Source organism: Xenopus laevis, chromosome 9_10L, assembly GCF_017654675.1.
Source record: "Xenopus laevis strain J_2021 chromosome 9_10L, Xenopus_laevis_v10.1, whole genome shotgun sequence".
Lineage (NCBI taxonomy): Eukaryota > Metazoa > Chordata > Amphibia > Anura > Pipidae > Xenopus > Xenopus laevis.
The window spans coordinates 90,612,562-90,633,822 of NC_054387.1; the positions used below are offsets into that span (position 1 = coordinate 90,612,562).

The window sequence follows — 21,261 nt, forward strand, 5'->3', positions numbered from 1 at the left end:
TCATGTCCTAAGATCACTATCTATGCCCAACAAAACCATCATTCTGTTGTGTTTTTTTTTTATACTGTCTCTTCTATAAAGATTGCATTTATTACAAACTATTGTAGACTTTTAGGAAATGCTAATTATTTCTGCTGAGTGTGTTAAAAGTTGATTTGATATATACATGTATTTGTATAGGTGTACGTATTTATTTATAGACTGTCTGAAAGCCATTGAATGCACATCACATGCTATCACCCAAGTTGTATTTGTATAACCAAATTCACTTTCTAGTGTATTATAATACACAAAAGCCATGAATATCCTGTAAATTATATCCTTGTAATACACAAAAACCATGAATATCTTGTAAATTATATCCTTATAAACGGTGAGTACTGTTGTCATCAGTTATAAACGGTGAGTTCTGATGTCATCAGTTATAAAACGGTGAGTTCTGATGTCATTTCTGTCACATGACTCACTGAAACTTGTGTATTATAATAAATAAAGTACCCCCTGTTGCAAAATATGAGGATATTAGAAGTTACGTCGGAGTTCCATGACCTGTATAAAAACACTCACCCTTTGGCCTTCTGCTTTTATATGATCAAGAAACACCTCTGTAACTTATAATATCCTTATAATTTACAAGAGGGGGTACTTTATTCACTATATAAATGGTGCTTAGAGATGTCATCGGATATAATCGGAGCGTAGTGATGTCATTTCTGTCACATGAGTCACTGAAACATGTGTATTATAATAATCACCTCAGAGTGACCAAGTGTTTTTATATGGTCATGGAACTCCTCTGTAACTTATAATATCCTTATATTTTACAAGAGGGGGTACTATATTTACTATATAATAACGAAAATATATTTGTAGGGTACCACTGATGAGCAAAATAAATTTGCTGATTCTTGCTATTAGAAAATAATCTACTCTGTTTAAGCAATGATCAGTTCCAGGTTTTCATGTTTATAACCGCTAGATGTTGCTGTCTAGATACATTAGGGTTAGCCAGTCCAGGTAAATAATATGATAGCTCCCTCTCCACTATTTATGGGCAAGTCTGCAGGGACTAACTTACATTTGGGGCTCACTCAGATTGGAAAATTCTGTGATAAAGACAATATCAACCTGTGTTTATGGTTCTCTCCCCCAAAGGTCTGCATAGGACCCCTACGTGGTCCATCTGATTTCAGATTCTATCTGGCAAATACAGTATTCATTCATTTGGGGACCTTGCCAGACAAATGGATCTCCTCATGTATAGCCTGCTTGACACTCTGTTAATGAGGGAATACAAAGTTGATTGCTGGTTAATAAGTACAAGGCGCTGTATTAAATATTACAAAAATAAATCAGTCAGAAATGAGAAATTGTTTGTTTAAATGGACTCTGTGGGAAATGGCATTTACATATTTCTTAGCTTCTTATATAATGGTTGCACAGTGTGATCGTACCCAGGCAGGGTAGAGCAGGGGCACTGAGCAGATCTGTTTCTCTCAGCCTGCAAAAATATACAGGCTAGCAACAGCCACTGACAACTGTGTGTGTCCATTGCCTAAAGCCACTTTTTTTTTTTTTTACTTCTCTATCCCTTCTGGTATTCTATGTTTTCTTTAAATTATTCCTACTAATCTCTCTCCTTCATTGTACATGAGGATAGGTTGTTATGATAAGGTCATGTGAAATATCAGTGACACTTTAAATGCAATTAACTCAACTGCACTGATTGCAAACTGATTGAATTTAAATTAAATGCCATAAATGCTCCCCTTCTAGCAGAATTTGCCTGATCCAGTGACCTTATGTCATAGACTGTAGTAAGCAAGCAGGTAAAAGACTTACCAAGAAGAATTACTGGCTTAAATCATACGGAGCAGCTCTCATTGGCTTGCCCATGCTGCTATAAGGCTCTATTATAGTATCCAACAGTGACCAGCTGTAGTATGAACAATTCCAGGAGAATACAATTATGTTCCTGACAGGCAGAAGAAGAAGCCAATCGATACTCAGTCCAGACTCACAAAATCTACATAAATGACAGACTGTAAAGATGACACAATTTAAACACTTGTTCTTTTTTGCTCTAATTTGGATTTAGTGCATTTGTTCTAGGAATTTGGCAGTTTTTCTAAACAGAATGCATACTGTGAAATACAGCCCTACTATACACTGTATGTTAGAGCATTTATTATTGCCTATCAATATCTGCATAATGATAATTAATTTCCATCTTTAACCAAAAATGTGAAGCAGAAGAAAGTAAGAATAAAAATAAATCTACAGGATTGTTTATAGGTTTATAGGATTTTTTTTGCCACCAACATGGATTTATGATAGCTAAGTATATGATTGCATGTTTTTATGGACAAAATATTCCTCAATGACCATTCTTTGGACAGTAGATAGTAGATCTCTGTATAAATTCCATTTTAAATTCAAAGTACTTGGCTTCTCTACCCTACCTGCAAAATCTCTAGAATAGTCCATTTGCATTACACCCCTGGGCTTCCAGCATTTTAATGCCAGTAACATTTTATTTTGAGATTTTTTTCCGCCTCTCCTTAATTTGGGACATGGATGAAAGATAAAAATGTAGACTAAACATGGAAATTTAAAACTTTGCTGTCAAGCTTATGAAATAAACTACTCTTTTGATCACAACAGTAAACCGAGCTGCTATTTATATAGAAGCCATCAAATAACCTTTCAGTTTAGCTGTGCTTAATCTGCATAACAGGGAGCACCTGAGGACCAGTAGGGTTGTCAAAGAAAACTGCAGACTCCAAATGATTTCATGATTTTTTATTAGTTCTTGTAAGTTAATTAATTGATGCATATTATGATCTTTTAAGGTGGATCTAGGTGAAGCAGAGCCAGCTAATTAATGTTGACATTTCCAACCGTGTTTAATTTGTTATTATAAGAAGGCTTTGACTGTATGTTTTGCGATTCAGAGCTTGGCTCCCAGTGGTGTTCTATGGCCAGTCAAAATATCAACCTGTACATTATAATGGGAAGAAAAAGGCACCAGTGGCAATAGGCTGCAATGAATCATCATCTGTTTTCTTTGTGTCTCTATTGCTTATTAATTGTGTTAGATAACAGAAGATAAATGCAATATCCTGTGCTCATGTTTATAATATATATATTCTATATGGGGAAGCACGTTAACGTATGACTGCAGAAAGCAGGAGTGCTGCTAAACATAACAACATAAACATAACATGGAACATCTGAAATGTTGGAAGTGCTCAGATGGCATTGAGAAATTTAGTGGGAAGCAAAGTGTTTTCTCTTCTGCTGACAATGGGATTATTGCACAAAGAATCGCTGTTCCATGTGAAAACCTTTCAACAGTTTTAAAGGCAAGTTTGCCTGAGCCGACTTGAATGTGCAGTGACATTGTATTGTACGTTAAAGGCTGTGGCCCAGACTAAGAGCTGTGGTCTATCCGTTCTCTAAAAAGGATGCAATACCTTTAACTCTAACGGCAAGGCCAAACGTGGCCTTTTTACATTGCGTTTTTAAAAATGCTCCCTCTGACGTAAATACGCATAAACTGCACTACCACTGAAACGAATGGAAAACGCACTATAGCAATTCTCACAGGGCGCTTGCAAGCTGAAACCCGCCATGGGAAACGCCAATACATCAAGAGACTACCAAAACTACCAAATCAATAGACTCTATGGGATCTGCAAGTTTGAAAGCATACTTTACGTAAATATGCAGCGTATTTTAAATATGCTTCCAAATTCTCGTGAGATAAATGACGCATATACGTTTTATGGCCGGTGACGTAATTACGTTGTGTATTGATGATCATTCCTGCCCCATTTTGCATGTAAATAGTTTTTCTATTTCTAAATAGCTTTTCTATTTTCTATTTCCAGCCAGCGGAATTATGGGGAACGAGAACAATGAGAAATGCATGTTGGGAAAAGAAACCTATGTGCTGAAAAACGCATGAAAACGCATGTTGATGGTCGCATGTGGTTTCAGTGGCGGATTTAGGCCAGACAGCTTTTTTTTAAAAACGCAACATAAAAATGCCATCAAAAAAGCCTGTATTAGCCAGTGTATGCCCAGCTGCTAGCAGAATTCAGGACTGGTTTAAAGGAGAAGGAAAGGTTAAAACTAAGTAAGCCTTATCAGAAAGGTCCATCTAAATATACCAGTAAACCCCCAAAGTAATACTGCTCTGAGTCCTCTGTCAAAAGAAACACTGCATTTCTTTCCTTCTATTGTTTACACATGGGCTTCTGTATCAGACTTCCTGCCTTCATCTTAAACCTCATTGCCCTGGGCAAGAGCATGCTCAGTTTGCTCCTCTTCCCCACCCCCCTCCCTTTTCTACTGTAATCTGAGCCCAGAGCAGGGAGAGACTCAGGCAGGAAGTGATGTCACACCATGTTAATACTGCAGCTCCTATCCTAAACAAACAGAGTTTCTAGAGCTTTGTACTCAGGTATGGTTAAACATTCTACAGAATAAATATAGCATTCTAGCTTGCACTATTGCAGCTAATCTATTGGCAATAAAATCCCTCCATAGCTTTCCTTCTCCTTTAAAGGGCATGTAAAGTCTAAAATAGAATAAGGCTAGAAATGCTGTATTTTGTATACTAAATATAAACATGAACTTACTGCACCACAAGCCTAATCAAACAAATAATTTATGCTTTCAAAGTTGGGTACAGGGGGTCACCATCTTGTTAAACATCTTTGCAAGACTAAGACTGTGCACATGCTCAGTGTGGTCTGGGCTGCTTAGGGATCGTCAAAAACAAAGCTGCTTGAATTCTGCATGGCTGTGAAGTAAGGCGGGGGCTCCCCCTGCTGTTTATAAGTATGAATGTTTCCCTGCTCAGCAGTTAGGGACCATCTGACAATTCCTATCCACAGCAGTAAATGAAGGGAGAATTTCACTGTATACAGTCAGGTTTCTTATAAAAATGGTACACATTTTTTAATTAAAGTATATTGGAGATAGGTTTCTTTTTCATTAAATAAGTAAAAATGGGATTTTATTTTTTTGCCTTTACATGCCCTTTAAATAGACCCACATTTATAATAATCTGGACTTAGTAACCAAGTAGCAATGCGTTCTCAAAACTAACCTCACATACGTAACTGTCATTTTCCCCACATTTTTAAAACTGATCAAATGCACAATTTGTCCTATTACAAGAAAGCAATTTCCCTTTTTTCTGTCTTTATTCTGTTTTGTAGTCACTCTGATTTATTGTGCTGTATAGGCTAGCCTAAATGCATTCAAAGGGAGATGTGATAACAGACAAGTCCTTTGCTAAACCAGGCCCATGATCACAGTAATTAATTTCATTAACAGAAAGAGAGCAGCCTTTGTATGCAAAAACCCATTTATTTTCTTTAGCGAACAGGTAACTTCTTATAGATACCCTGCTGCCTCCTGTCTCTGTTTTGATGTGTGCATCATTTATCTGCCAATCTGCGAGTATTTGAACAGTGCCTTCTTTTTACTTATGTACACAGCAATTACAGCTGATTAACTTCCAAATATGCTTCTCTGGAAATTTCGGTCAAACTTCAATGTCCTCGACTGTGAAAAGAAGTATGTTGTAAATGGCACTTCTTAGAACAAACAACATATGCACCAACAGTTGGTGATGTGAAACTTACTGTTACAGGAGATTGTTTATCTGTGGGTGAGATGAATAATGCAGTCTTGTGCTTTGCATATGATAAATAGTGACATTTTCTGATGCAGAATATGGCCTTTGCAGGTGAGCATAATTTAGATATCAAATGAAGTTTCCCTTGTGGTGCCAACATCACATGCTTTTGACTGATGGAATATATTTGAGTAATAAGTTTCCCAGCAGAAATGACAAAGAAGCCATCTTTCAGAGATGCTGGATTGTACAAATGCGTGAGATTGATCTGTTTCTTCCTGCTGCCATTTCACACATTCATATAAACTACTGTATATGCCCCTGGCATCTTTGTATAATGTAAGGAGTTTTTTGCTTTTGAAGGAACGTTGTCATAAATAGAAATGCCTCTGTGCCCCAATCCTACAGTAATACCGGGTCATTTGGATTTGCAGTTCTTGGGAATATTCCAGTGTGTTGAGTTGTTTTCTGGTAATTGCGGGATATATACAATATATATACATTATGTTATGTGTTACTATGTGAGGGCTTCTCCATTTATTGTACTACAGCCCTTGTGCTGTAAAGTGGCCAGATCACATTTACCTTAGTGGTTACAGAGTATAACTTTAATAACTAGCATACACTAGCTTTTGCTGGGTCAGTTATTCTTTAGTTGGGTCTGTGTCCACATATGGGCCATCTTGTCAAATGTCTGGTCAGCATGTGGCAAGCAAGTTGGGTGTGTGTACAGCTTGGCTAGATGCATAGATGAGTACATTGTAGCGACCAGACTTACTATGTAGGTATGCATGTCCAATATGCATGGGCAATTAAATTATACATGAAATAATTGGGACATATTTACTTGGATTTGAACTTGAGAATTCTTCATGATTCTCAGTAGCAAAGCAGTGAATTTTCCCACTTATAAAAGACACTTTCCTAACTGCAGTAGCTTTAAAGCTTGGTACATAATTATAAATAATAATAATTTGGCCCCATATGCCTGAGGTATGCACTGGCCTTATAAATGCAGGGAATTAAGTCATAATGTAGATTCCTAAAGGAATTCCAACAGTTTTCTCACAGATAGAAACCACTTTGCTGACTAATATCATCGTTCCCAAATGTACATTTGTATCGAATCTAAGATTTCATTTAGTATTCTACCAAATCCTATCACTTTTTGCAGAATTCAACCAGAATGAATCTGAAACTTCTGTGACTTCTGAGGACAAACATTTTTTACTCATGGGATTTTTCTCAAATCTGAATTTGCTTATTAGAGTTTGGATTCAGTTTGGAATTTGCCAAAATCAAATGTGAAAAATTCATTATTTTACAAATTTATAAACTATGAATTTGGTGCATGCCAATTATAAACCGATCCCATAGACCTTAGTAGTGTTGCTTTGGCTGATTAGTAGGAATATGTGATGACAACATAGATTGAACTCCTAATGATCTGTGCCTGAATAATTAGCAAATTATATGAAAATACAGATATTTGTGGCAGGTTTAACAAGCAGCGGCTTACGTGTATGGGCTATATTATACATGGCTTTCTAAATTGCTTCGATGTGTTGTTTTAGGGCAACAGATTCTCACAGCTCTCAAAGCAATTTTTATTCCTTTTAATGGGAATAGATCTGCAGCTATCTTCTGATATTGATCTAAATCTTTAATTTGCTAAAACATAGCAACAATGGGGACAAAGGGCAATATAGCTCTTAATTAGAAAGGTTCTCCTTCCATTTCTTGCTTTAAAATGTAAAGCTGTACAAACAGTCTTGTTTATCTTTATCTATAGTTAGGGCTATAAATATTGGAACAAAAATATATTTTTTTTTAATTTTGGTTCTGTTCATTACCACAATGAAATGAAACAACTCAGTTGCAGTTGAACTTCAGACTTTCAGCTTTAATTCAGTGGGTTGAACAAAAATATTGCATATAAAAATGTGAGAAACCAGTGGCATAACTAGATGTTACTGGGCCCCACAGCAAAATCATTTTAGGGCCCCTAAAATATCAAGAGGTTGTCCTGTTTTACCAATATTTATGAAATGTATTCATTAATTAGGGCCTCTTGGAGTCCCCTATACCTCCTGGGCCCCCTGCAGCCGCAGGGTCTGCTTCCTCTGTAGTTACGCCCCTGTGAGAAACTAAAGCCTTTTTTTAAAACAATCACTTCATTCAAGTGATACTGCTTGATTTACGTTTTGTATTGATTGTTTTTTATAGTTTAATTTTTAATCTTAAACTGCTTATACTGGTCACACCCAATTAAACTTAAAAATGATCTGTGTCTGATTTGGCCAATGAGCTTGTGATGTCATTGCACCAAAGTTTATTAGTAAGTAATTGATTTCTGGTGGTTGATGATGGCATGGAATCCCTTTATAGTGCTCACCAAATACACACATGCAAAGTTATAGTTACGTTTTGAGCTTGAATTGTGTCATGTCTCATTTAGTTTTGGCTATTTTGAGTAATGACATTTCTCTAATTGAGCAACAGATTTATAATTATTTACAGCTGGGATTTGAACCATCTTTATAAGATATCATTTTGACTAGTGATCATGATTACTATTTAAACCCTATTGGTTACCTCACTTTAGCCTTAGAATCCCTTAATTACCAAGGGTTAGAAAAATAAAGGAAAACCAAATGTCAGTTGTAAAATGTAAAATTTACTTTGATGGAATATTTAAACCATAGGAATAGGAAAGGAAGGGAAACTGCACAGAACTAATTTAGCATTCTTGAAAAGGCCTCATACTTACAGTTCCAACTATCCCTGGTTTTGCTGGACAGTCAAGAGAGTCCTAACACAAAAAGATGTAGGGACTAACTGGTAAGTGCACAGAACTCTGGGATGAAAAGGCAGTATAAGGCTCGTGGCCTATCATTTTTCATTTTTAATCTGGAGAGTTCTTTGAACCTTACAGGGCCTTTCATGTGTAGTGCCCAATGCTCCCTCTGAAGTGTGAGCTCATGCTTACGCACACAAGTTTTGAGGCTGGCAAAAACAACAGATTGTAGAGCGCACAAAGAATTCTGTGTGAAAACACAAAATTTTGTATTAATTCTGGCCTGAGCACACCAGTTTAAAATGTGTGCACCATATAATTTTTGTGCACGTATATAAGAAGGAACTAGGGACATTTGTAGTGACAGTAGAATACTCTTTTACCTACAATATATTGCCATCTACCATCTGTGAATCTGATGGGCACTTTTTAAACTCACATCCAAAAAATAGCATCTGCTGCTTGGAGTTGCTCTTTAGATTTAGCAGACTAATCAAGATAATTTGGTTTGAATGTTAAGCATTTTTGGGTACCCACCTGAGTGTGCACAACTGTTTCCAGTTGTACTTACAGTGTCTTCTGGGTATTCTGTTTGAGGTTGTGCACAGCCTGCACAGACTTTTCCCCAAGACACAATTGCTCAAAAAAAAAAAAAAAAAAGTTAATATCAAGGCTAAAGAAATATGTGGATTTGTGCTGAATATTTAGCAAGTAATGAACATTTATAGAAGTTTTCACCATTAAGACTTCCATTTTTTTAGTAGAAAGGATGTTTCTGTTTATCTGAGTGAGTAGATATATTTTTATTTTTGTAATAAGCACACATTCATCAACTGCCTATAAACCATATAAAGAAACGAATCAGCACAGCTTTGCATTATGAGGTAACTTCTGGTTCCTCTACCCCACAATGCCTGCTTTATTATTAATACATTTCTTTCATTGTAACAAAATGAGAGAAGAAAGTATCTAGGCATGATTTTTGAACACGTATATTTCATGAGGTTTGTTTACATCTATAAGCCACTATACCTTTTACCACAATTTCTTCCAAATGTCTGCAAAAAAAATTGCAGCATCGGTTACTACAAACGTCTTAAAAGGACAGATGGTGAAAATGCCTTGTTTTCTGAAGGCCAGCAATGCAGTTCCCTGACTTTCCTCATAGCCATTCAATTTATCGAGTTATGCTCATATTTTTTAGATAACAGCAGTAGTGCTTTTACATTATCCTCTGTCAATATCGTTATGGAATCATCGAGGAGAGAATGTGAGAACTCAATTTAAAAACCTTCTTAGATGTTCTCTTCTACAAATTCCTCTCTTGAACACTGCAATGAATATTACGCCACTCCTTCAGGTAACAAACTTATATCGCAAAATACATGTGTAACAAACTTACATCGCAAAATACATGTGTAACAAACGAACATCGCAAAATACATGTGTTTTTTAAGAGATAGCTATAACCTTTTTACTGCTTGAGAAGTGTGCACATAGCATAACGTATTGTAAGCTGAAGAAGAAGAAAAGTACTTAGTATTGATTTGTTCAAAACAGCTTGCTATACAGTGCTGTATGTAATTTATCTGAACATCTATCGGAAGTCTCCTCTTGCTCTTGGATACCATATTGTGGTAGTGCATGCACTAGTTATTCTGTAAGTTAGTACAATAGTTATGTAACCGATACTCGGAAGTTCACAGTAGCCACACTATCCAAGGATCTCTCTATTCCTGAGCCTCACTGCTTGAGTTCCTATGCTGGCGAATTTGTCACTGCAGATTAATAACCCTTACTAGCTTCCTTGAAGGAGCCCTTGACTACTCTGCTGCCTCTCACTCCTAGGGGCACATTTACTAAGCTCGAGTGAAGGATTCGAAGTAAAAAAACGTTGAATTTCGAAGTATTTTTTTGGGTACTTCGACCATCGAATAGGCTACTACGACCTTCGATTCGAACTAAAAATCGTTCGACCATTCGATAGTCGAAGTACTGTCTCTTTAAAAAAAACTTCGACTACATCGGTAGTTTAAACCTATCGAGGTACAATGTCAGCCTATGGGGACCTTCCCTATTACTTTTCTAAGGTTTTTTTGATCGAAGGAAAATCTTTAGATTGATGGATTAAAATCCTTCGAATCATTCGATTCGAAGGATCCTTCGATCATAGGATTTGCTGTAAATCCTACGAATTAGATATTTTTACCTCAAGGGTCGAATTCGAGGGTTTATTAACCCTCAATATTCAACCCTTAGTAAATGTGCCCCCTAGAGTGAGCTATTACAAATATTTCCTAGCACTTTCTACTCCTACTGGTAACCACTTCCATCCCAGAATCACAGCAAGCACTTCCTTCAGCAAATTGAAAGCCAAGCACATATATGCCTTGCAGATCCTGAATTCAATACAATACAACATTATTTGCAAGGCATTTGTATGTTCTCCCTGTGATCACATGGGTTTCCTTTGGTTACTTTTAATTTCTTCCCACACATACATGCAAGTAAATTGACAAAAACAAATGGAAAAAAAAACTTACTCTGCTGTGTCTAAATTTTGTGAATGTCATTGGAACATTAGACTGTAAGTTCATTGGAGTAGGGACTGATCTGAATGATATATAATTTTTGTAAATGGCTGCAGAAATGTGTTGGAAATATAAATAGCAGGAAATAAACAAATAATCAATATTCTTTTCTTGACAATATAGATGGTCACCGCTTAGGAAAAAAAAATACAGATTATATTATATTGAACACATTTTTCCATTCTGGAAAGATTTTTCCAATTCCTTAATCCCTGCTCACAAATTGCAACAGGGATGCTCTGCCACTAAACTCTCACACCCCATAAAGCAGAACTGTGTTCCACTAAAAGCAGTGAAAGATATTCTGCTGAATTCACATATTCATTTGCTTTGATAAACGTGTCAATCCTTTAGATTCTTTCTTGACAGTCAGGAAAGTGTTTTGTGATGCTACTAATATTTAAATTGCTGGGGATCTATAGGTTCCCTATTTATATGTATTTGACATGTAGAAGAGGAATAACTATCCAGCCATTGTGTGGCTACTTCTTTAAAACTTTAAACATGGTTTGTGTTGGCCAAAATGTTTTCCAATATTTTTTTTCTAAAATACATCGGTGAATCTGTTTTACTTTTAATTACTTGTCAGTAACTCTAAATATAATAAATTTTATATATCTGCTAGGTAGATGTTGAATGTGGTCATCCATTTACTAAGGTTCATTAAAGGGTTTGTTTACCTTTCAGTTAAAGTTTAGTAAGAGGTCGAGAGTGATATTCTTAGACAATTTGCTAGTCTTAGTTATTTACCACTTTATTCAGCAACTTTTCAGTTTGCAGTTTTAATGCTCTGGTTGCTAGGTTCAAAATTACACTAGAAACCATGCATTGATTTGAATAAGAGACTGGAATAACAATACATTTTTGTAGCCTTACAGAGCATTTCTTTTTTTATATGGGGTCAGTGACCCCCATTTGAAATCTGGAAAGAGAAGACAAATAATTGAAAAAAATGATAAAATAAAAATAAGTAATGAAGACAAATTGAAAGATTGCTTAGAATTGGCAAAGTTGTAATTGGCAACATTACAATAGACAACACTGATAATTATTTGAACTTTTGATAAATTGTTTTTATTTCTATTGTGGGTTCTTTTTAGCAACAGTTTGTGGCAATGATTAAACCTCACAATATAAAACTCAATATCTTGAAATTCAATGCCCTGCTATTAAATATTTGAATTACCTACTACAGAATATAAAAAAAAAAGCATTAGTGAATGCCATCTGGAGTTTTATGGTTTTCAGTTTCAGGCATTTTAGGAATGACCTCTACGAGCATGATGTCTTTTGTTTGACTTTTTTTGGCTTAGGGGCTTAGCAAAATGCATTAATGCTCGTGTATCACCTGCTCTAAGTAGCTTTTGCTTTTTTGGGACAACATCTTCTAATAATGCCAAAAAACCAAAACAGAAAACACACAAAAAGTATTAGTTTACATCCACATTTACACCCACATTCAGCTTATTCCTTTTGTTTTGGACTAACTATATGTTTTTAATACACACATGCTAACACAAAATGTGGCTTTTTAGGCAAAAGTACATGGTAAATCAAACCTAGAAGGCCAGTTACATTGCATTAAATTAAAACGTAGACATGCCAAAACAATAACCATACATTTGAACAAAGATTGTTTTCCTATATTTGTCAGCCCTCTAGTCTTCTGAAGTACATGTATATGCATTAAATAATCCAAACAAGCTCACTGACTAAGCAGTGTTTTTGGAAACTTCTGTTGGGATGTAGATGTGACTGCTATTTAGAAATACAGTATAGTAACTTTATGGGGCAGATTCACTAAGCTCGAGTGAAGGATTCGAATGAAAAAAATTCGAATTTCGAAGTATTTTTTGGGTACTTCGACCATCGAATTGGTTAAATTCGTTCGAATACGAACGAAATCGAACGAATCGAACGAAAAATCGTTCGACTATTCGACCATTCGATAGTCGAAGTACTTTCCCTTTAAAAAAAACTTCGACCCCCTACTTCGGCAGATAAAACCTACCGAAGTCAATGTTAGCCTATGGGGAAGGTCCCCATAGGTTTGCTAACCTTTTTTTGATCGAAGGATTTTCCTTCGATCGTTGGATTAAAATCCTTTGAATCGTTCGATTCGAAGTATTTAATCGTGCGATCGAACGAAAAATCCTTCGATCGATCGAACGAACGTTTAGCGCTAAATCCTTCGACTTCGATATTCGAAGTCGAAGGATTTCAATTGGAGGGTCGAATTTCGAAGTATTTTTAACTTTGAAATTCGACCCTTAGTGAATCTGCCCCTATGTATCATGGAGCATGAAATTTTTTTTCTTTTGAGGAATACTCAAAGCACAGAAATCATTTTAGGATTTGGCCATATCCTAGCACTTTTTCCTGGACTCTGAAAGCTAAATGCAACAAATTCCTGTTGATGCATAAAGATGTTCTCCAGTTTGGCGCTTGATTTGGTTTCCTATTTAGCTGAAGGTTTTGTGGAGGATTCAGCCACACCCAAAAATAATTGATTCATTGAATCCTTCATTTTTCTCTTTACTCTTATTTAACAGAATTAAATATATTGCAGTGTATTTATTCTTCTTAAATGCACCCAATGAAACATATATTGAGTCCAGGTGTATACGTGTTCCATGTGTAATGTTTATCTGGTTCATCGATTGATTTTTGCTTTTGGGCCGTGTGAAAACACTATATCAAAGGTAATTTGCAAAATTGTTATAAACAGAAATGTAAATTAAGAAGCCAACTTAAATGTTTTGTCTCTCGCACTGGAGGAGATTGAGTGTTTCCCGTCTGGGAGCAATATACAGTTAGGTCCATAAATATTTGGACAGACTTTTTTTTTTCTAATTTTGGTTCTGTATACAATGAATTTTAAATGAAACAACTCAGATGCAGTTGAACTGCAGACTTTCAGCTTTAATTCAGTAGGTTGAACAAAAAGATTGCGTAAAAATGTGAGGAACTGAAGCCTTTCTTTTTAACACAATCACTTCATTTCAGGGGCTCACAAGTAATTGGACAAATTACTTAAGTAATTTTTCAAGTATTTCTAATACTTGGTTGAAAACCCTTTGCTGGCAATGACAGACTGAAGTCTTGAACTCATGGACATCACTAAATTCAGGGTTTCCTCCTTTTAAATGCTCTGCCAGGCCTTTACTGCAGCCGCTTTCATTTGATGTTTGTCTGTGGGCCTTTCTGTACGAAGTTTAGTGTTCAACACTTGAAATGCAGCTCAATTGGTTTCAGATCAAGTAACTGACTTGGCCATTCAAGAATATTCCACTTCTTTGCTTTAATAAACTCCTGGGTTTCTTTAGCTGTATGTTTTGGGTCATTGTCCATCTGTATTGTGAAACACCTCCCAATCAATTTGACTGCATTTAGCTGGATTTGAGCAGATGGTATGTCTCCGAACACCTCAGAATTCATTCGGCTGCTTCTGTCCTGTGTCACATCATGGATAAACATTAGTGTCCTAGTGCCACTGGCAGCCATGCACTCCCAAGCCATCACACTGCCTCTGCAGTTGTACAGATGATGTGGTATGCTTTGGATCATGAGCTGTTCAACGCCTTCTCCATACTTTTTTCTTGCCATCATTCTGGTAGAGGTTGATCTTGATTTCATCTGTCCAAAGAATGTGCTGTGCTGGCTTTTTTTAGATGTTTTTTGCAAAGTCTAGCCTTTCTATTCTTGATGCTTATGAGTGGCTTGCACCTTGCAGTGCACTCTCTGTATTTACTTTCATGCAGTCTTCTCTTTATGGTAGACTTGGATATCAATACGCCTACCTTCTGGAGAGTGTGGTTCACTTTTTTGGCTGTTGTGAAGGGGTTTCTCTTCACCATGGACATGATTCTGCGATTATCCACCACTGTTGTCTTCCATGGATGTCCAGGGCTTTTTCGTTCACCAGTGCTTTCTTTCTTTCTCAGGATGTACCAAACTGTAGATTTTGCCAAACATAATATTGTAGCAATTTCTTAGATGGGTATTTTCTGCTTAAGGATGTCTTGTTTCACCTGCATGGAGAGCTCCTTTGACCGCATGTTGTCTGTTCACAGCAAAATCTTCCACATACAAGCACCCCCCTCAAATCAACTCCAGGGCTTTTTATCTCCTTCATCGATAATGACATAACAAAGGAATTGCCCACACCTGCCCATGAAATAGCCTTTGAGTCAATTGTCCAATTACTTTTGAACCCCTAGTTCAATTACTTAATAATGTACAGAACCAAAATTAGAAAAAATTTGAAAAAAAGTTGTCTGTCCAAATATTTATGGACCTAACTGTATATACAGTAGGTGTAGACCTGACCGATATTGATGCACTGGGTATGGCAAAGAGAGATACATAAACTGTTGCAGAAAGATAGACTTCTAGCATAATAAAGAGCTATGCATGTAATGATGCCTATGCAATATAACAGATGGGCAGGTGTAATAGACTGATGGAGTTACATGGAAAGCAGGAGACTAGGGTATATACAGTAGCAGCAGATGGTGGTGCATAATCATTTGAACACCAGGTATGTTTATTCCAGAAGAGGCAGATTTGTATGCTTAGTAAATAGACAATGTCTACAACTTCACTAATTGTTTATAGTACTTGTGTATATAAATCAAGAGAATTTATGTAATTTGCTAAATGGCCATGCTGTATACACTCAGGGTGGGCACGTCACTTGGATTTATGTAATATCTGTTGCTGCTTTTAATACAAATGTAATTTTGCTACCTTTAACTAACTTAAACAAATTTAAAATTAAAATATTTTTTCTTCCTGTAATGGAAATTGATTGTGGTTTTAGTTGTGTTTGATTTGTTTCTTTCCCTGATACATATAGACCTTGGATTTATTATTTTGCTTAGTATGAGTCAGTTTGCAGCCATTACCCTATACTGGCATAAAGTCAGGAGAATGTCATCGCTAAAGCACAGAAACTGCCATTAAGAATATATCTTTCTACCTGATGTCTGCTAAAATTTTTCTTCTCACCTTCTTAAATCTACAGGGATTGTGCAGAGTACTTGCACCAGATGAACAGAAAGATCTCAACTGGCAGGAAGAACATCCTGGATTACAGAAACCTCCATATAAAATGAGGTAATATTGATAGCAATTTCATCATAGGAATGTTCTATAATTATTGGACAATATGTCTAAATCTACCCTATAATGAGGACAGAAATCAAAAGAGATGCTCACCTTCACATTAACTTTTATTATGATGTAGACAGTGGTATTCTGGACAATGTAGAATTGACAGTGTTTGTTTATTTATTCATTTATTGTAGTCATGTGTGCCATTTTGCTCAACTAAATATGTAATAAAAAAATTAGAAATGATTAAACAATTAACGTTACCTTCTAATATGCAGAGTAACTTGGAAAGATCCAACATATTTACCTATAAAGAGCACAAACCAAGAGTTGTTCATATGTATATCTTGGTTTGTTTAAATAGCTTTGTAAAAAAGCTAAAATGAAAATACAGAGTTGTATTTTAAGACAATTTGGAACCCCAAGAAACAGAAGCAATACGCTGTGGGTGGGCTGGTGCTTCATTGTGTTCAAGCATGCAGTTTCACTCTTTCTAAAGTAAATACTCATACTCACACACATCTACAGATTTATTGACATTTTTTGTTTATGGATTTGAAAACAAAAATGCCAAGTATATTTAACAAAATTAAGGTAAAACATAGACACTTCAAAGAAAAAATCAGAGTTTGATAGATGTCTCTTCCAGCTCTGTATTTAGGTCCTGTGCTGCCCTACACACTGGATCTCAGTGTGCCCCTCATTGCGGAATTGACATTGTGCTCATGACTTCTAGTACTAAATGATAATATGGGATTAGGGATGTAGCGAACTGCCGATTTGGTGTTCGCGAACGCCGTTCGCGAACACCGGCAAAAAATGCGAACGTTCGCGAACAGTTTGCGAACTTCGAACACCTGCTAAAATCGTTCGAATCGAACGATCAAAGGATTTTAATCGTTCGATCGAACGATTTTCATTCGAATCGAACGATCGAAGCATTCGATCGAATGCTTTTCATTCGATCAAATGCTTTCAATCGTTCGAACGAATGGAAATCGTTCGATTTTTAGCGGTCGAAGGAATTCGAATGGTCGAATGGTCGAACGATTTGTATTCGAATCGAACGCGAACTCAAAATGCGTTCGCGAACATTCGGCGGACGCGAACGGTCGAAGTTCGCGCGAACAAGTTCGCCGGCGAACAGTTCGCTACATCCCTATATGGGATCACCAGAGTATCACCTCTTTCAGTCTCTCTTCATGCAGGAGTCATTATTGGTCTGTGCTCACTTTGCTAGATAATCTAATAGAGATAATTTCCTTTCAAAATATCCGACTGTGACACACAGAGTTACTTGATTACTTAGAAAGTTTCTTGAGATGAATATTATATTCAAAGTTTTATAGTAGTTCCCTTTTAAGGTTATTTTTTCATATCAATATAGTTATTGAATCTTCTTGATTTTTTTTTTCAAAAGAGCATCCTGTCTGAAAAATTCATAAACATCTGCATGAGATGGCTCAAGTGCTTTCATCTGGCTTTGCTGATATTTAAAATTTATTGTTGTAAAGGGCATAGGGCTCTCATTGTGTGTTTGAAGGTCATCACAGGAAGGCACAGAGAATTTCTGGATGCATAGCTTCTTATAGCCTTTGCACCAATAAAAGACAGGAAGCTTATAAAATTAAATCCATGTCACATAGCTACAAATTGTGAAACTGAGCACCAAAAATATACTGTGCATTCATGCAGCTCAAATAAAGATTCCTCTGGGAACACTATTAGTAATACAGTATATAATGAGTATATTTGTTAGGCATACTAATATAAAATTGTTTACAGTTTTTTAGAAGTCAATTTACATCTCTTATACCAATTATAAATGGTGGCTGGTGTACTAGGTTAAATTAGAGCCAGTGCAGTAACTGAAAAGAACATTACACCAAATTGTAAAGAATCATTTCTGTTCAAGGGGAAATTCTGTTCCTCAAGTCTAAAGGGGGTGGCTTATTATGTGAAAAATTCCACCATATGTCTATAGTATAATTTAATGTGCTTGTAAAGACGAATCATTGTCACCTTGCAAGCGGCCTTTCTCACAAAGAAATAATCCCAAATTTTGGTAATTTTATTCCTGCACTCTCTCCATTCTGCACTCTCTCCATTCTGCACTTTCTCCGTCCTTTTTAAAGAGATACTGACACTAGAAATTAAACTCTTATTTTAAATCTATCATAATATTGCCTTTGAAAGTGACTTTGAAAACTAACTTTGACATAAAGTATTTGCCCAATGCTTTTACATCACCTATATGACTCCCGGTGATCGCCTATGAGGGGGCTGCTATATTTGTGCAGCAGGAGTCCGTCAGCATTAGAAACTCTGACAGGCTGAGATGTGAAAGTCAGGTTGGCAAAACAGTTAGGTTTAGGAACTTCAACTAACAATTGCTTAAAAAAACAAACCTCTCAGCAAAAACGATCAACATGATCTATAGGTAACTTTTAATGTACCGTATATACTCGAGTATAAGCCGTCCCGAGTATAAGCCGAGGTACCTAATTTTACCTCCAAAAACTGGGAAAGCTTATTGACTCGAGTATAAGCCTAGGGTGAGAAATGCAGCAGCTTATGGTAAGTTTCAATTAAAAAATTGAGGGTTTCTGCTCCCATTGGAGGTGCGGCGTCTCATATTTTGATGCCCGGCGACCATTCTTGGACGCTGGCGAATATTCTTGGAGACTATTCTTGGACGCCGGCGACTATTCTTGGACGCCGGCGACTATTCTTGGACGCCGGCGACTATTCTTGGACGCCGGCGACTATTCTTGGACGCCGGCGACTATTCTTGGACGCCGGCGACCGTTTTTGCGCTTGACCCAAGTATAAGCCGAGGTAGAGTTTTTCAGCATATTTTGGGGGCTGAAAAACTCGGCTTATACTCGAGTATATACGGTACATTCATATTTTAAAAAGTAATTTTATAGTGTCAGTATCACTTTAAGGAATGTGGCCTAAAACTGCACTGCATGCTCAAGATGAGGTCTTACCAGGGACTTATAAAGAGGCAAAATTATGTTTGCTTCCTGTTTGTCATTCAATCCAAGCTTTATTAGAGTGGGAACAAGAGCCAGTGCAAGAGCATGCCCCTTAGTGCTCATCTTTTAAACCCTTGTGCCCCCTGGACACTGCGCTCTGCATGGAGCACTAGATATAAAATCAGCCCTTAGGGCAAGCGGTAAGGACAAGGCCCCCTGATGTTGGCTGCACGTCCTGCCACTCCTACCTTGCACATCAAAATGATGTGCACTAATTATCACACTTAAGTTGATCACACAAGTCTGTGGCCTTTATAAGATCATGTTTGGCGTCATCTCTCTCCCAAAATAGGATCAGGCCACACACACTTCATTTTCACTTGACTGACCCAAGGCAAATTTAGCTGCAGTACAGGTATGGGATCCATTATCTGGAAACCCATTATCCAGAAAGCTCCAAATTTTTGGAAGGCCGTCTCTCATAGACTCCATTTTAACCACATAGTCCAAATGTTTAAAAAATAATTTCCTTTTTCTCTGTAATAATTAAACATTAGCTTTTACTTGATCCCTGTTAAGATAGAATGAATCCTTATTGGAGGCAAAACAATCCTATTGAGTTTAATGAATGTTAAATAATTTTTTTATGGAGATCCAAATTATGGAGAGATTCCTTATCCAGAAAACTCCAGGCCCCAAACATTCTGAATACCAGTTTCTGTACTGCTATTTCACCATATACATATGAGGTCAGATTATATAGTATCTGACTTAATAAACACAAATCTTTCTGATTTCTTTAGAAAAATAAGTGTGTGGCTAACTTTAGCCAGATTATTTGGATTCCTATAAAACGGCAAAATCCTCATAACATAAAGCACATTGTACAATATGTGCCTATGAATTTCATATATACATTTATAGGTAACATCTTGTACAGTTATAACAATATTACAGTATTCTAATCCTATAATTATTGATATCATAGCTGCTGTTAAGCGATAACCAGTTTCTGCAAATACAACCTTTATGCCAGAAGGCCACAGGATGACAGGTCACTTTAAATACAAGAAAATACTTCAGCAGCACTCCGATTATGCTGAATAAATTGTTGCTTTATTCATGCCTCAAGCTAAGCTAAGCTTACGTGAATCAGACCTGGGCAGACAGGTTCACAGACGGCACCCGACGCTGCAAAGAGCGGTGAGAGTGTGTGTGTGGCACTACTTTGTGTTTGTTAGGTCACTTTAAATAAATATTTATTTCTGTATAAATGTATATTGGACCCCCTACTGAGGATTATCAGCTCCTGTAAATATAATGATTGTTTATGTATGTATGTATAGTGCCAAACTAAGAATGTAAAAAGTGAATATTGCAAAAGAAGTCTTTCTAAGCAGTAATTATATTAGAGATTATAACTGTTTTTCTTATTTGATCTTTAGAGGCATTCAGAAAATTCTAACTTTTATAACAAAATGTTGTATTGCATGTGATATTGTTTCTAAGTGTAAATTGTTCCCATTGCAAATATTTTCCTGTTGCATATTTTCTTTTTCTTTTTTTTTTCAATTTGAGAAAAATGCGAAGGAAAAATGTAGTTATACTCGACAATCTTTTTAGAAAATTCAAAACGTGAAGAAAAAAAGCAAACAATTTGCATGAATAACGTATAAGTGCCAATGAAAAATGTTGAGTTTCTATAGATGTCTATGAAAATTTTAAGTTTTAAGATTTTCACAGTTTATTGAAGCAGTCAAGATCAGCTTTGTCTGTGTACAACTTTTTTCCATAACAAAACATGACCACAAGTATTCAGTTTTTTCATAAATCTCAAACTTTTACTCGAGACTTTAAAAAAAATTGTTGCAAAAAAAAAGAAGCTTTTCAAAAGTTATTTGAATGTAAAATATATTGTGTATTTTGGTTGCATCAGTTCTGTTATTGTTAAAAATGAGGACAGCTTATAAATAATGTAAAACTTGATGATATAATAGTGATATAAAGTGCAGTGCTAATAAATAAATTTAATCAATCAAGCAATCAAGAAATGCCATTATTCTCAAACATGCACTAAATGCCATTAAGGTTTTTTTTTTGTTTTTAAATAATAGTCTGCATAGA

The 21,261-nt window shown here is 36.2% G+C and overlaps 1 protein-coding gene across 6 annotated transcripts in view; it reads left to right on the forward strand.

Annotated features, from left to right (window-relative positions):
- The window catches only part of LOC108701460 (partitioning defective 3 homolog B), a 653,761-nt gene that overhangs the window by 164,823 nt on the left and 467,677 nt on the right, over positions 1-21,261 (forward strand). For all 6 annotated transcript variants that reach the window (XM_018236176.2, XM_018236179.2, XM_041576955.1 and 3 more), the window contains exon 5: positions 16,068-16,159. In XM_018236176.2, coding sequence (XP_018091665.1) covers positions 16,068-16,159 — 92 coding nt within the window. The remainder of the gene's footprint in view (positions 1-16,067; positions 16,160-21,261) is intronic.